Source organism: Salvelinus sp. IW2-2015, linkage group LG24 (genome assembly GCF_002910315.2).
Source record: "Salvelinus sp. IW2-2015 linkage group LG24, ASM291031v2, whole genome shotgun sequence".
NCBI classification, from domain to species: domain Eukaryota; kingdom Metazoa; phylum Chordata; class Actinopteri; order Salmoniformes; family Salmonidae; genus Salvelinus; species Salvelinus sp. IW2-2015.
This window is the reverse complement of record NC_036864.1, coordinates 5,876,544-5,891,656: the sequence shown is the minus strand read 5'-3', so window position 1 is coordinate 5,891,656 and position 15,113 is coordinate 5,876,544. Positions and strand designations below refer to the sequence as shown.

Below are 15,113 nucleotides of genomic sequence, written 5' to 3'. Positions count from 1 at the left end.
TTCAGTATCCTTATTACAAAACAGAAAATCATGACCGTGACCCTGTTTAATATTCACAAACCCTCCACATCTAAGAGGAATGAAGAACATTGATATCAAATATTCAACAACAAAAATGACACAATATAGCTTCTCTACCCCTATGAACTCAATGCTAATTTTGTTTTACAAAACACATACAACTCAATCTGTAATATGCATTGCTGCTAAGGTAAAAAAAAAAAAGATGAATGCAATGGTGGTGCTCTTGCGACACATAGGAAAAAAACGACATAGCAAGCCCATTACATCAAAAATATATTCACAGTAGACGACCACTGTAATCTGAAGCGTGTACTGCCACCCATTCTCCAAATGTCAGCAAATAATAGAAACACTATTTCTAGACTGGTCTAGTAGCTAATCTATTACAAACGTGCTCAGGTGCTTTTTATCTGAGGTTTGGCGGCTCAGTGAGGCTTTGGAGGAGTATTTTGATGACATCATGCACAGTGCTTCAGTATGTCAAAGGAAAGTGARAGCGTGCGTGACAGTATTTCTGGTTTCTTGGTACGATCTGTAAACGTTCTGACCGCTGTAGTCATAAGCCCGATCAATCATCCTTTTTATCTCCACTCTCTTGAAGACTCTGGAAAAATAAAGAATAATATATACAGTGTATCTGAAGTGGTACAAGTAAATGTACAGTAGTAGTACTAAAATCAGAGCTGAAGTATTCTGTCTACATTTGAGCAGMGTAGTAATATACAGCTTTGAACAAGGCAGGGTGAGCAGTAATATCAAATATATACAGTGCCTTCAGAAACTATTCATCCCTCTTGATTTATTTCACATTGTTGTGTTACAGCCTGAATTAAAAATGGATTAAATATTATTTTTTCTCTCCCATCTATACACAATACCCCATAAAGACAAAGTGGGAAAAAAAGTTGTTGAATTTTTTGGCACTATTTGTTGAAAATGAAATACAGAAATATCTAATTTACATGAGTATTCACACCCCTGAGTCAATACTTTGTAGAAGCACCTTTGGTAGCGATTACAGCTGAGTGTTTTTATGGGTAAATCTAAGAGTTTCCCACACCTGGATTAAGAAGTATTTTCCCATTATGCTTTTCAAAACTCTTAAAGCTCTGTCAAATTGGTAGTTGATCATTGCTAGACAACCATTTTCAGGTCTTGCCATAGATTTTCAAGTAGATTTAAGTCAAAACTAACTTGGCTGCTCAGGAACATTCACTATCACTACCCCTGAACTTATTTAGGCTTGCCATAACAAAGGGGTTGAATAGTTATTGACTCAAGACATTTCAGCAATTTTCAAAAAACATGATTCCYKTTTGACATTATGGGGTAGTGTGTGTAGACCATTGGCGAAATGTAACAACATTTGTATGAATTCAAGGGGTGTGAATACTTTCTGAAGGCACWGTAGGCTAAGTGTAGATACTGTATGTGAGCTGGTCTGGGATTACCTGGTGTTCATTCAGCAGTCGGTCGTATTCTTTGGTCAGTCCATAGGATTGTTTCTTCATAGCTTCCATCTCGGATTGGGACTTTTTCAAGGCTAGGGAAAACATTAACAACAAAGCATTCCCATTATCATCCAATTCCCATGCATATCCTCCAATCTATCTACAAGGTGACATGCTATGGGTCAGAGTGCACATTCTCAAACAGTAATTGAAGCCCATGTTTGTTTTATTGTCATTATGGTCCGATTTCATTTGGTTGTTTATTGTATTGTAGTTGTACATTTTCACTTTATTGAAGTATTAGTGGATTTGTGGTTCTATTATTCCGTCTTTGTCACAAAAGTATTGTTTCTTCCTCACCTTCCTCTGAGCCCTTCAGTTCTCCTCTCAGTTTCTCCCTCTCTGATCTCAGCAGCTCGTTTCCCTCCGCTGTGGCCTTGTCCCCCTTCCCATACATCAAAGTCTGAAACAAACACAGGTAAACATTAACAAACATGAGCCACTTACCACACTTCTCGACCATATGCAGTACCAACATTAGTTTAGTTTCTTTTAGTGTGGATGAAGGCCCACATCTCTGAGTAGGAGTTCTGATATAGCATCAGTTTCACCTTTTACATCAAAATGAATATGTTTTCATGGACAAGGAGGGAATTATCCTAGATCAGCGCTACTCTTCTTTTTGAGACCCGGGCTCAGGAGCAGAAAGGGCAGCGATACTYGGTTTGACCTTACCTGCTTCAATAGCTCGTTGTCCTCCATGTATTTCTTGGCAGTTTGGTTGGCACACTCTGCCTTGGTCTGCAGAGAGGCCGTGGTGCCAGACTCCGTSGCCAGCTGGTTGATCAGAGTGATCACCCGCCTCAGCACTCTGTAGGGAAACAACACACATAGATTGTGTTCAATACCTCAGCTGCCACCTGAACTTGTCCTTCTGAACACTTTTTTTGTTTTCCGTTGATAAACATTTTGCTACGGTGTGCKCTACTGAAAACGACCAGTGTTATGGTCATTGTAATGAATTAAGAAATCTCTATGACTACGACGATCCATGCACTGGCTGGTTTCACCAGTATCCATCCCAATGTGATGACGACACAGTGAGGACTCAGTATGTCGATGGGTGAGTGATGGACAGACAGATCCAGGACTTACAGCCAGAGGAAGAGGGTAAATCCAGAGATGTAGAGGTTTCTCTGGGCTCTGAACAGCTTCATGTGGAGGTGGTCAAACATGTTGGGATGCAGATTAGCATCCATGCTGTTTCCCGCGCCCGAATACTTCCTCACCTCACGCAAAGCATCTACAGGAGGGTGTGCAGGTGTGGTACGACATGGTTAAACATGGTAAGACATTGAGATTGTAAAAATGTYWTGCATGAGATTGTAKGATCTCTGGTGAYAGATTGTCATTATGATCTGTGAGTAAATTAAACATGACACTTTTTGACATCAGCTTACCGAGGAAGAGGACTATAAGGATTATGATCATGGCGAGGAAGAATTTATTCCAAAACCTGGCCATTTTGTTCCATATTCTCAGCTGGAAGATACACTGCCATCTGCAAAACAGCACAAAAACATAAATGTTAGGAGACTCAGAACACTGCAACAGCAAGTCACTACTACTGTAGTCAGGGTAACTCTAACTGCCTCTACTGGCCAGCCTGCAGTGGCAGTGAGGCAGTAGAGTAGTATGTGGATAGTGATAAAAAGGTTGCCTGTAAATCTGGAGGAGAGCCTCATCCATGGTTAAAAAATAAAAAAATGAATTCAAAAGATGTTTGAACATGATTCGAGTGTATTAGCAGTAGCAATAAGGAGAGAGGTTGGTTAATACTCTTTGGGGCAGGGAACAGTGACAGATTATGTGGAATAGGAAGACAACTGCGAATATTTTGGTAATGTGTGGTCAACAACAGTGATATGAGGCGTAAACACTGGAATAAGACATTGGTCACCGTATTCTCCAGTTCTACATTTGCAGACGCTATAGTGTAGGTTCTAATACAAGGTTATGAATACAGTCACAGTGAAAGTCAAAAACAGTGGTTTCAATGACCAAGGTAAGACAAAGAAACAGGGAGGGAAACGTGGCGAAAAAAACATCAAAGTGTAGAGGCGATAGATTCCTGTTTTAGATGTGGGGGCCGTTGGTCGTTGGAAGAATAAGTGTAGTGTGGTAATGGAGCATACTGCACCGGCTGCATTCAGAGGGAATGCTGCGATTAGAGCGTTTGCATTTTTTTTTAAACAAAAGAACAAGCAGCGAACATTCTTGAAAGGAGCGGGGCAGGAAACTCTCACAAAACGGTGCAGGCCCTTGGTTCGATCGATAGTGGTTCATAGATATGGCAGTTCTATGTGAAGGGAGACTTGGAGGCCACGTCTCACACAACTTTCTAATAGATGCCTGGGATCAAATATCGCTGATTCCTTACAATGAGAAACTATGCTACATTTACTACAGGGAAAGGTGTTACATTTAGCAAGGTACAGGGGGCAGCATCGAAAGTCGATACGATTACTACCTGTCTTTAAACATAAGACAGTAACAAGACCCGGATAATTTTACATTGGAGGAAGTGGAGACGATTTTGGGGTCGGATAATCCGTGCGAGAATTAAAGACAATGTCTAAAAAAGGAATGATGAAATAGATTTATAGAATGGACGAAAGGGAGGAGAGGTCACGAGAAATGAGATGTCGGGGTTACCAAACCTAAAATGAACTTTTAAATGTGTTGTTCATGTGGTGCGGTGGTTATGGAAAATCATGGGGAAAAAAAGGACCAGTCATATACGGGAGTAAATGGTTAGACTTAGTGGCCAGATAAAGTCACTGTGTCTATGGGTAGTAACTGCTAAATAAAGGGTACATAAACGTTGGGTGTGGATTAAACAAACGCTTAATGATTGGAGGGAGGACAGTGGATTCTTTGTAATTAAAACTTTTGGGTTGCTGATTAAGATGTAAGCATAGGGAATGCTAAAGAAATGTACACTCTCTCCTCCAGGAAGAGGAGGGGGTGTCATTATCTCTCTCTTTTGGAATGTTCCCAAAACTGTGGTCTTTGGGAGAGCAGTTAGTGAAATTCTGCAGTTTTAATAAGTATAAAGGCATCTGGATTAGGCCGTAAAGGGAGCTTCCAGATAAGGAATGCCTGAACATTGTGTGTGTTTTTGTCCTATGGTTTACCACACGCACGCACACCAGTTATGAATAATTGTTATTGGTGTTTTAAATTCCATGTTTTGATTTATTGTAGTGGGGTATTTTCAATTTGGTTTTAAACTGGGCACGCAGAATTGGGACATGTTTTGAGATGTTTTTAAATGGATGGTGATACATGTTTTTTAAAATGGAATGGTGATACAGTGTTTAATATGGATGGTGATACAGTGTTTTAATGGATGGTGATACAGTGTTTTTAAATGGATGGTTGATACAGTGTTTTAAATGGAATGGCCACTACCATAAAGGCCTGATTGGTGGAGTGCTGCAGAGATGGTTGTCCTTCTGGAAGTTTCTCCCATCTCCACAAAGGAACTCTAGAGCTCTGTCAGAGTGACCATCGGGTTCTTGGTCACCTCCCTGACCACGGCCCCTCTCACCCGATTGCTCAGTTTGGGCGGGCGGTCACCACTAGGAAGAGTATAGGTGGTTCCAAACGTCTTCCATTTAAGAATGGAGGAGGCCACTGTGTTCTTGGAACCTTCAATACTGCAGAATTTTTTTGGTACCCTTCCCCAGAACTGTGCATCAACACAATCTGGTCTCGGAGCTCTACGGACAATTCCTTCGACTTCATGGCTTGGTTTTTGCTCTGACAMGCACTGTCAACGGTGGGACCTTATATAGACTGGTGTGTGAATTTACCACAGGTAGACTCCAATCAAGTTGTAGAAACATCTCGAGGATGATCATTGGAAACAGAATACACCTGCGCTCAATTTCGAGTCTCATAGCAAAGGGTCCGAAAACTTATGTAAATAAGGTATGTTTTTTTCATTTTGAATACATTTTCAAAAATGTCTAAAAACTTGTTTTCGCTTTGTCATTATGGGGTATTGGGTGTAGATTGCTGATGATTTTTATTTTATWTAATACATTTTAGAATAAGGCTGTAACGTAACAAAATGTGGAAAAAGTCAAGGGATCAGAATGCATGCACGCACACACATATAAACTCAGCAAAAAAACAAACGTCCCTTTTTCAGGACCCTGTCTTTCAAAGTAAAAATCCAAATAACTTCACAGATCTTCATCGTAAAGGGTTTAAACACCGTTTCCCATGCTTGTTCAATGAACCATAAACAATTAATGAACATTAGGTCACTAAAGAGGCCTTTCTACTGACTCTGAAAAATACCAAAAGCAAGATGCCCTGGGTCCCTGCTCATTTGCGTGAACATGCCTTAGACATGCTGCAAGGAGGCATGAGGACTACAGATGTGGCCAGGGCAATACATTGCAATGTCTGTACTGTGAGACGCCTAAGACAGCTCTACAGGAAGACAGGACGGACAGCTGATCGTCCTCGCAGTGGCAGACCATGTGTAACAACACCTGCACAGGATCGGTACAGCCGAACATCACACCTGCGGGACAGGTACCGTATGGCAACAACAACTGCCCGAGTTACACCAGGAATGCACAATCCCTCCATCAGTGCTCCGACTGTCCGCAATAGGCTGAGAGAGGCTGGACTGAGGCCTTGTAGGACTGTTGTAAGGCAGGTCCCCACCAGCACACAACGTCGCCTATGGGCACAAACCCACCATCACTGGACCAGACAGGACTGGCAAAAAGTGCTCTTCACTGACGAGTCGCGGTTTTGTCTCACCAGAGCTGATGGTCGGATTCAAGTTTATCGTTGAAGGAATGAGCGTTAAACCGAGGCCTGTACTCTGGAGCGGGATCGATTTGGAGGGTCCGTCATGATTTGGGCCGGTGTGTCACAGCATCATTGGACTGAGCTTGTCATTGCAGGCAATCTCAACGCTGTGCGTTACAGGGAAGACATCCTCCTCCCTCGTGTGGTCTTCCTGCAGGCTCATCTGACATGACCCTCCAGCAGGAACAATGCACCAGCCATACTAGCTCGTCTGTGCGTGATTTCCTGCAAGACAGGAATGTCAGTGTTCTGCCATGGTCAGCGAAGAGCCCGGATCTCAATCCCATTGAGCACGTCTCGGACCTGTTGGATCGGTAGGGTGAGGGCTAGGGCATCCCCCCCCACGAAATGTCCGGGAACTTGCAGGTGCCTTGGTGGAAGAGTGGCGGTAACATCTCACAGCAAGAACTGGCAAATCTGATGCAGTCCATGAGGAGGAGATGCACCTGTAGTATTTAATGCAGCTGGTGGCCCACAGTGAGATTACTGTTACTTTTGATTTTGACCCCCCGTTTGTTCAGGGACACATTACTCCATTTCTGTTAGTCACGTCTGGTGGAACTTGTTCAGTTCATGTCTCAGTTGTTGAATCTTGTTATGTTCATAAAAATATTTACACGTTAAGTTTTTGCTGAAAATAAACGCAGTTGACAGTGAGAGGACGTTTACTTTTTTGCTGAGTTTACATATATACAGTGGGGAGAACAAGTATTGCAAAGGGACAGGCACGACTGCACCGTATTGAAGGGGAGGATGGATGGGGCCATTGTATCGGAGATCTTGGCCACAACCTCCTTCCCTCAAGTAAGAGCAGTTGAAGCTGGCTCGTGGCTGGGTCTTCCAGCATGACAACGACCCGAAACACACAGCCAGGGCAACTAAGGAGTGGCTCCGTAAGAAGCATCTCAAGGTCCTGGAGTGGCCTAGCCAGTCTCCAGACCTGAACCCAATAGAAAATCTTTGGAGGGAGCTGAAAGTCCGTATTGCCCAGCGACAGCCCGAACCTGAAGGATCTGGAGAAGGTCTGTATGGAGGAGTGGGCCAAAATCCCTGTTGCAGTGTGAGCAACCTGGTCAAGAACTACAGGAAACGTATGATCTCTGTAATTGCAAACAAAGGTTTCTGTACCAAATTAAGTTCTGCTTTTCTGATGTATCAAATACTTATGTCATGCAATAAAATGCAAATTAATGACTTAAAAATCATACAATGTGATTTTCTGGATTTTTGTTTTAGATTCCGTCTCTCACAGTTGAAGTGTACCTATGATAAAAATTACAGACCTCTACATGCTTTGCAAGTAGGAAAGTGTCGCCCGTGTGGCTCAGTTGGTAGAGCATGGCGCTTGCAAGCCCAGGGTTGTGGGTTCAATTCCCACGGGGGACCAGGATGAATATGTATGAACTTTCCAATTTGTAAGTCGCTCTGGATAAGAGCGTCTGCTAATGACTTAAATGTAATGTCAATGTAGGAAAACCTGCAAAATCGGCAGTGTATCAAATACTTGTTCTCCCCACTGTATATTATATTTACACACAGTCCATTCGGAAAGTATTTCAGACCCCTTCCCTTTTTACACATTACAGTGTCATGACTCCTGTGAGGATCCGAAGGATCAGGTTACAGTGGGTCCSCTCTACAGAGGGGGAGACCGGTGAAGTTGGCCGTTTTATGATGGTCGTAAATACCTTACAGAAACMTTATCTTCCTTGTCATGCAATATTGAGGGAAAGAAACCTCTGTGGAACAAAGGGAGTCCTCCCGCCAAAAACTCCAACATCAACAGGTTGGTGAATTAAACAATATGRATCTTTGTCCAAACAGTTGGAATGATCAGTGGGCACTTAAATAACAATTATGTGAGATCAGTTGTGTTTTGGGATCCCATGAAGGACAGTATAACAACATAACTGTGTCTCTGAATGTGTATATTTCCCAGTGATCAGGGTCACACCCAAATGTTGGGAAACTGATATGATTAAATATGAAACTATTTGTGAGAAGATGTAAATAGCACTCGTGACAAAATGTACATTTAGTCAAGAAAACGCAGGGACGGGAGTCCCCATGTTGAAATGGCTTCTACTCTATAGACCAGAGAGCATGGAGCTGGTTAAGAAAACTACAAGACTACACATTCACAGTCTGCAGSTGTATATGTAAAATAGTCTAGTAAACTCGACCGAAMACAAGACAACACTTCCATATCGAACGACCGATTGGTACTCTGAAAGATRCATTCTGGAGAACATTTCCCTATCAACAKCCATTGGTACATCTGACGTATCCATTATAACAGAGCTACAACTACGAAAWACTGATCTCTGGTGGACAAACCAGAGACTTTCTGTCGACTGACTCTCCAGCAGATGGACCAGCGATTTCAACAGAGAAACAACAAGACATACAGTCGTAAATATATAAATTGCACTTCCTTTCGAAAGAGCGGGTGTTCATGTGCAAAGTATTAGCATTTCAATGAGCCTAGTTATCAGCTGTGTTTACAATAGTGAAGTCCTATGTCTTTTGTCCCGCTCTTTCTTACATGCCCTCCCCTTTAATTTTGTGTAACAAGCCGTCATATCGGTTTAGTCCACTAGGGACTTCTCAGTGCATTATGTAGTACTCAATGTGTAACCTATCCTGTGTGTGTGTTTATGTAATTCTGTGTGATTATTTAGTTAGTTGCTAAYTAAATTACGCCAATTTGTATATCGCTGACTCATCATTTATGCTAGGGTTCGTGCAGATATCCAAGAGTTTGCATAATTTAGAATATGACTGAGGTAATAATACATTAATAAGTGACTGTAATCGATAAGATAAGAAAATATCTGAAGAGAGTTAAATTCGGGAAATAGTAACTCTTTAAACAACATTTTCCGTGGTGCCCCGACGTCCTAGTTAATTCATCTTTACATGATTAGTTTAATCACGTAATAATTACACAGAGAATTTATTTGATAATATAACAGTCTTCACTTTAATGATAGTCCAAAGACACTACAACAGCCTTATTCTAAAATGGATTAAATACCCCCCCCTCATCAATCTATACACAATACCCTAAAAAACAAAGCGAAAACAGGTTTAGGTCTTTTTGCAAATATATAAAAAATAAAAAACAGAAATACCTAATTTACATAAAGTATTTAGTGCCGACCTCACTAATGCTCTTGTGGTTGAATTGTAGCAAGTCCCCGCAGCAATGTTCCAACATCTAGTGGAAAGCCTTCCTAGAAGAGTGGACGCTGTTATAGCAGCAAAGGGAGGACCAACTCCATATTAATGCCATGATTTTGGAATGAGATGTTCGACGAGCAGATGTCCACATACTTACATACTTTTGGTGATGTAGTGCATGCGCAGTTGAAACTTGGCCATAGAATCAAATAAAATTGTATTTGTCACAAGCGCTAAACATAAAAAGGTGTAGGTAGACCTTACTGTGAAATGCTTACTTATGAGCCCTTAACCAACAATGCAGAGTTTTAAAAAGGTAAGACATTTGCTAAATAAACTAAAGGAAAAAAGTAACAAAATAACAATAACAAGGCTATATACAAGAGGTACTGGTACRYAGTCAATGTGCAGGGGTTCAGGTTAGTTGAGGTAATTCAAGTAATTTGTTCACGTTGCTAGGGGTAAAGTGACTATGCATAGATAATAAACAGAGAGTAGCAGCAGCGTATGTGAAGAGTGTGAATGTATGTGTGTGACGTCAATATGCATGTGTGTGTGTGTGTGTGTGTGTGTTGGAGTACCAGTGTAGTATGTGTGAGTGAGTGGTTAGAGTCCAGTGAGTGTCAATTGAGCCTGTGCAAGAGAGTCATAGCAAAAGTTAAGAACAAATAAGAATAAAACAAGGGGGTCAATGCAAATAGTCCAGGTAGCCATTTGATTAACTGTTCAGTAGTCTTATGTCTTGGGGGTAGAAGCTTTTAAGGAGCCTTTTGGTCCCAGACATGGCGCTCCGGTACCGCTTGCCATGCGGTAGCAGAGAGAGCAGTATATGACTTGGGTGGCTTGAGTTTTTGACCACTTTTAGGGCCTTCCTCTGACACCACCTGGTATAGAGGTCCTGGATGGCAGGAAGCTTGGCCCCAGTGAAGTACTGTGCTGTCCGCACCACRCTTTGTAGCGCCTTGCGGTCAGATGCAAAGCAGTTGCCATACCAAGTGGTGATGCAACCAGTCAGGATGCTCTCGATGGTTCAGTTGTAGAACTTTTTGAGAATTTGCGGTCCCATGCCAAATCTTTTCAGCCTCCTGAGGGGGAAGAGCCGGGGAWGAGCTGTTGTCGTACCTGCTTCATGACTGTGTTGGTGTGTTTGGACCATGATAGGTTCTTAGTGATGTAGACACCAAGGAACTTGAAGCTCTCGACCCGCTCCATACAGAGCTGTCGATGTGAATGGGGGTGTGCCTGGCCCTRATTTTCCTGTAGTCCACGATCATCTCCTTTGTCTTGCTCACCTTGAGGGAGAGGACGTTGTCCTGGCACCACACTGCCAGGTCTCTGASCCCATCCCTATAGGCGGTCTCATTGCTGTTGGTGATCAGGCCTACCACCGTCGTGTCGTCTGCAAACTTAATGATGGTGTTGAGTCATGCATTGCCACGCAGTTGTGGGTGAACAGGGAGTACAGGAGAGGACTAGGCACACACCCCTGAGGGGCCCCCGTGTTGAGGGTCAGCGTGATATGTTGTTGCCTACCCTCACCAGCTGGGGGCAGCCCGTCAGGAAGTCCAGGATCCAGTTGCAGAAGGAGGTGTTCAGTCCCAGGGTCCTTAGCTTAGTYATGAGCTTGGAGGGCACTATGCTATTGAACGCTAAGCTGTAGTCAATGAATAGCATTCTCATGTAGGTGTCCCTTTTGTCAAGGTGAGAAAGGGCAGTGTTGAATGCAATAGAGATTGCGTCACCTGTGGATCTGTTGGGGCGGTATGCGAATTGGAGTGGGTCCAGGGTTTCTGGGATGATGGTGTTGATGTGAGCCATGACCAGCCTTTCAAAGCTTTTCATGGCTACAGATGTGAGTGCAAGGGGCGGAAGTKATTTAGGCAGGTTACCTTGGCGTTCATTGGCACAGGGACTATGGTGGTCTGCTTGAAACGTGGGTATTACAGACTGGGTCTGGGAGATGTTGAAAARGTGAATGTAGACACTTGCCATCTGGTCGACACATGCTCTGAGTACGCGTCCTGGTAATTCGTCAATGACAACAACAAAAAAATGTATATTTAACGTCTGTAAATGGCYTCTTTAACTTTCATTCAGAACTAAAAATTAACCTGACCTCAATGTCTGGAAAATACATATTTTAGACACGATTTCAACTTAWTTTTGCTTACTGGCTTGTTGCAGTATCAGGACTGGCTAGGGCTCATTCCTACCTGGTGGCTGAGATGAAGGGTAGACAGAGGATGAGTAGTACACCTATTTCCACATAGAGGAAGAGGGCAACTGCAGTCCATTGCAACGTCATCTCTAACAATACAGTCTGTAAAAGATTAAACATTTTAAGCAACAGAGGTCCTTTTCACAGTCTGGCAGTAGGTTATTTCCCCAGAATGGAACCGGACTGGTTTAATTGTTGATGTCAACAACAGGAAAATCCAACTGGCTAGCTAGCTTGCTATCTGCTTTCCTATGGATATATTTCAGCTAACTGTGAAACCACCAATGCAAATGTATTGAGAACAGTGCTGTTCCTGTTCCAGTGATAAGCCTCTTATCCTAGCTAGATACGTAACGTTACAAAGTTCACATGCTTGGTAAATAACAGCCAGTAGTACTAAATGTATGCTGTTTCATTCAGTGTGTAACATACGTCCTTATATCATAGAAATAGTAGCTAGCTATATATTGCTCAAGACTTTGCCTCATGCAGTGACATCAGCCAGGTACTATAGCTGGCAACATTTTTTAAGGCAGGACACGACAGCTATCTAGCTAACTGGTTCTAGCTAACGTTAGCACTTTTGTGAAATACACAGTTACTACACATATGATCAAGTTCAATATCGTAATAATTATGCAAAGTATGCAACTTACTCTGCGGCACCCGGACAAAGAAACCGGAGGTTGAAAAGAGAAAAGCAAACTTTGGAGACAGTTGTTTCACTCCGCCTTTTGTCTCATTGGAATGACGTCATACATAACGTTTTACAGTAGCTGTTCGTTTACGGTTTAAWCCTCTACTGAGAACCAATAAGGTTCTGCCATATATTGTTAATACCATACTGTACACATCATGGAAATTACAAATATGTTGAAATTAGGTGTAATGTGTATGGTTTTGTTTGTACCTTTTGACATTTTCTGACTGGACATGTTGAAGTGAATCTGATGTAACCCTTGTTTTTTTTATTGCAGGTAGAGGGTCACGTGATCGCACACTGCACTCCTTAACTATCAGAATGAGATAAAAAATKAAAAGGTAATATAGTAAATAAAAGCTTTTATTCCATTGGAAATATGATTAATAACATGCACAATAAATTATACCCAGCCAGTGTTTATGATAGGCCTACTGTCTGTGTGTCTGGGGATCCATATGTGTTGTGGAGGTAGTCTATGACAGCAGCGGTGCTATGCAGGGAGTTGAACACCTTCCTCTCAGGCTGGGAGCTGACCCTCTCCAGCATGTAGATGAGGTGCTGGTGGAAGCAGGTGAAGGGTGTCCCCTGGTTCGTGGCGAGGTCCACCCAGTCCCACACACACTCAAGAGGGGTCTCATTGTAGCCAGCGAACATGGCCGGGTTGGACAACAGCCCCCGGGCTGCCATCACACCTACAGGACAGGGCACGTGGGGTGGGAAGTGTCTTGAGTGAGCCATTTAACAATAAAGATCCTGTATTGATATATTCTATCTTTCTCAAATTARTTCTGTGAATGGAACCTCTAGCTACCCATTTACGTACTTACAATGAATATATGTTAAGATGACACAATAAACAGATAATGATTTCCCTGGAGGGAATGAGAGGTTACAGAATAAATGCAGATGAAAAGAAGATAAAGTGTTTATGATAACGAGTAAAACAGTGGGCTATGCAGTTCTATGAAAATAAACCATGATAGTGGCTCCCCCCCAGAAACCCCCCATGTTYTGGTTTATTTTCATAGAATTGCCCAGCTTGTCATTGTGGATCACTTTGGCCTATATAAGCTATTTCAAGACTGTCTTTCCCACGGAAATAACTACACGTGTAGTTCCTAATGGTCTGTCTCATATGACACCCTATTGACATACAGAGTGCACTATTTTTGACCAGAGTCCTGTGTGACTGCCTTTGGAGTCTCTGGTCACAAGTAGTGCACAATATTGGGAATAAAGAATCAATTGCGATTTGCACAAATTGAACTGACCATCGACTCCAGTGAGCTGGTGAGTGGTCTCAACATCTCGGAGGGTCTTTATGTCTCCGTTGGCGATGACAGGGACTGACAGGCTGTCCTTGATGGTCTTGATAGCATCAAAGTGGACCGGCTGGTGGCGCTCCTCTGCGGTCCGACCATGGACCGTTATCCAGGACACCCCTGCCGCCTCTGCCTTCTGACACAGGTCCACTGTACGCCGCAGGTCCTTGTGAATTCTGTGAAAAGAGAGGAAACAACAACTACAAAAGGAACTTCAGACGACACTTAGGTCATTTGCAAAAAAAAGTGAAACAATTATATTTGGTGATATGATCACTCTTACCGTATTTTGATGGAGGCTGTGTAGTTAGGATTGTCCACTTGGTTCCTGACATGTCGAACCATGTCTTTGACCAGCTCAGGCTTGTTGATAAGGCATGCCCCGTAGCCTTCCGACATGGCCCACCGCTGGGGACAGCCACAGTTGAGGTCCACTCCATCAGAGAAGGGTGCGACCACACAGGCTGCATCAGCCAGGGTCTGGGCATCACTGGCAGCAAACTGCACGATCAGAGGACGGTCAGCTGATGGGAGAGACAGAGAGCAATAAAGTTGGATTTAATTGACAACAAATTGACAGTCTCCACACATCAATGACAGCAGACACCAAGTCCCTATAGTTTGAGAGGCATCTAATATTTCCTTGAAGAAAAAGAGTGATCTCATATTACCTTCATTAGTTGTAAATTCACTGTCTCTGGCTTTGACAGAACGCATAAAGTCAGGCGCAACTATCATTGGAGTGAAGCAAATGTCACAGTCAAATTTCCTCACCAGTGACCTGAATGCCAACCTGGAAAAGTTGAAAATAAACGATGAGTTATAGCTGTTGCTCAACCTAATTCAGCTATCTGCACAAAACCCAACTGCTGAACAAGTCATTGAAAATGTACGAAGATCAGATAATCTTACTTTGAATACCGGACCATAGGAGCACAGATTTTCAGAACTTTCCCTTCCTCAAACATGTCCATCATGTTGGTGGTCGTCATTTTCATAGACCGTACAGTATGTTTTTAATCACTGAAGTGAGCTAGCCAGTTAGCTAGCTAGCTAGCTAGATTGGCATGGTAATGCTTTTCTTTCCACAGTCGAAACTGTTTGTTGCATGCAGTTTATGACCTATTCTAACGTTGATGTGACTAGATAACGTTCATATTTAATGTAATTAAGCTAGCTAGTTAGCTAAAGATGACAAACACCCGAATGCAAACAAAACACGCGGTATGTTAGTGGGCGTGTCCTCTGAACAACCTTTCATGTTTTACCTTTGAACCTAAAAAGGATTTAAATATTTTTTATTTTTGTATTTATTT

General features: G+C 42.6%; 1 protein-coding gene across 1 annotated transcript; it reads right to left on the bottom strand.

Moving 5' to 3' along the window:
* Positions 1–39: 39 nt before the first annotated feature.
* On the bottom strand, positions 40–15,024 carry LOC111951477 (tRNA-dihydrouridine(20a/20b) synthase [NAD(P)+]-like). The gene is made up of 13 exons (XM_023969598.2): positions 14,710–15,024; positions 14,469–14,590; positions 14,081–14,321; positions 13,747–13,973; positions 12,894–13,167; positions 12,429–12,477; positions 11,768–11,874; positions 2,936–3,036; positions 2,631–2,778; positions 2,211–2,346; positions 1,836–1,938; positions 1,476–1,567; positions 40–628 (listed from the first exon to the last, which is right to left on the bottom strand). The coding sequence occupies exons 1-13, from the start codon at positions 14,793–14,795 to the stop codon at positions 593–595; spliced, it is 1,722 nt and encodes a 573-aa protein (XP_023825366.2). The 5' UTR covers positions 14,796–15,024; the 3' UTR covers positions 40–592.
* Between the last annotated feature and the right edge of the window lie 89 nt (positions 15,025–15,113).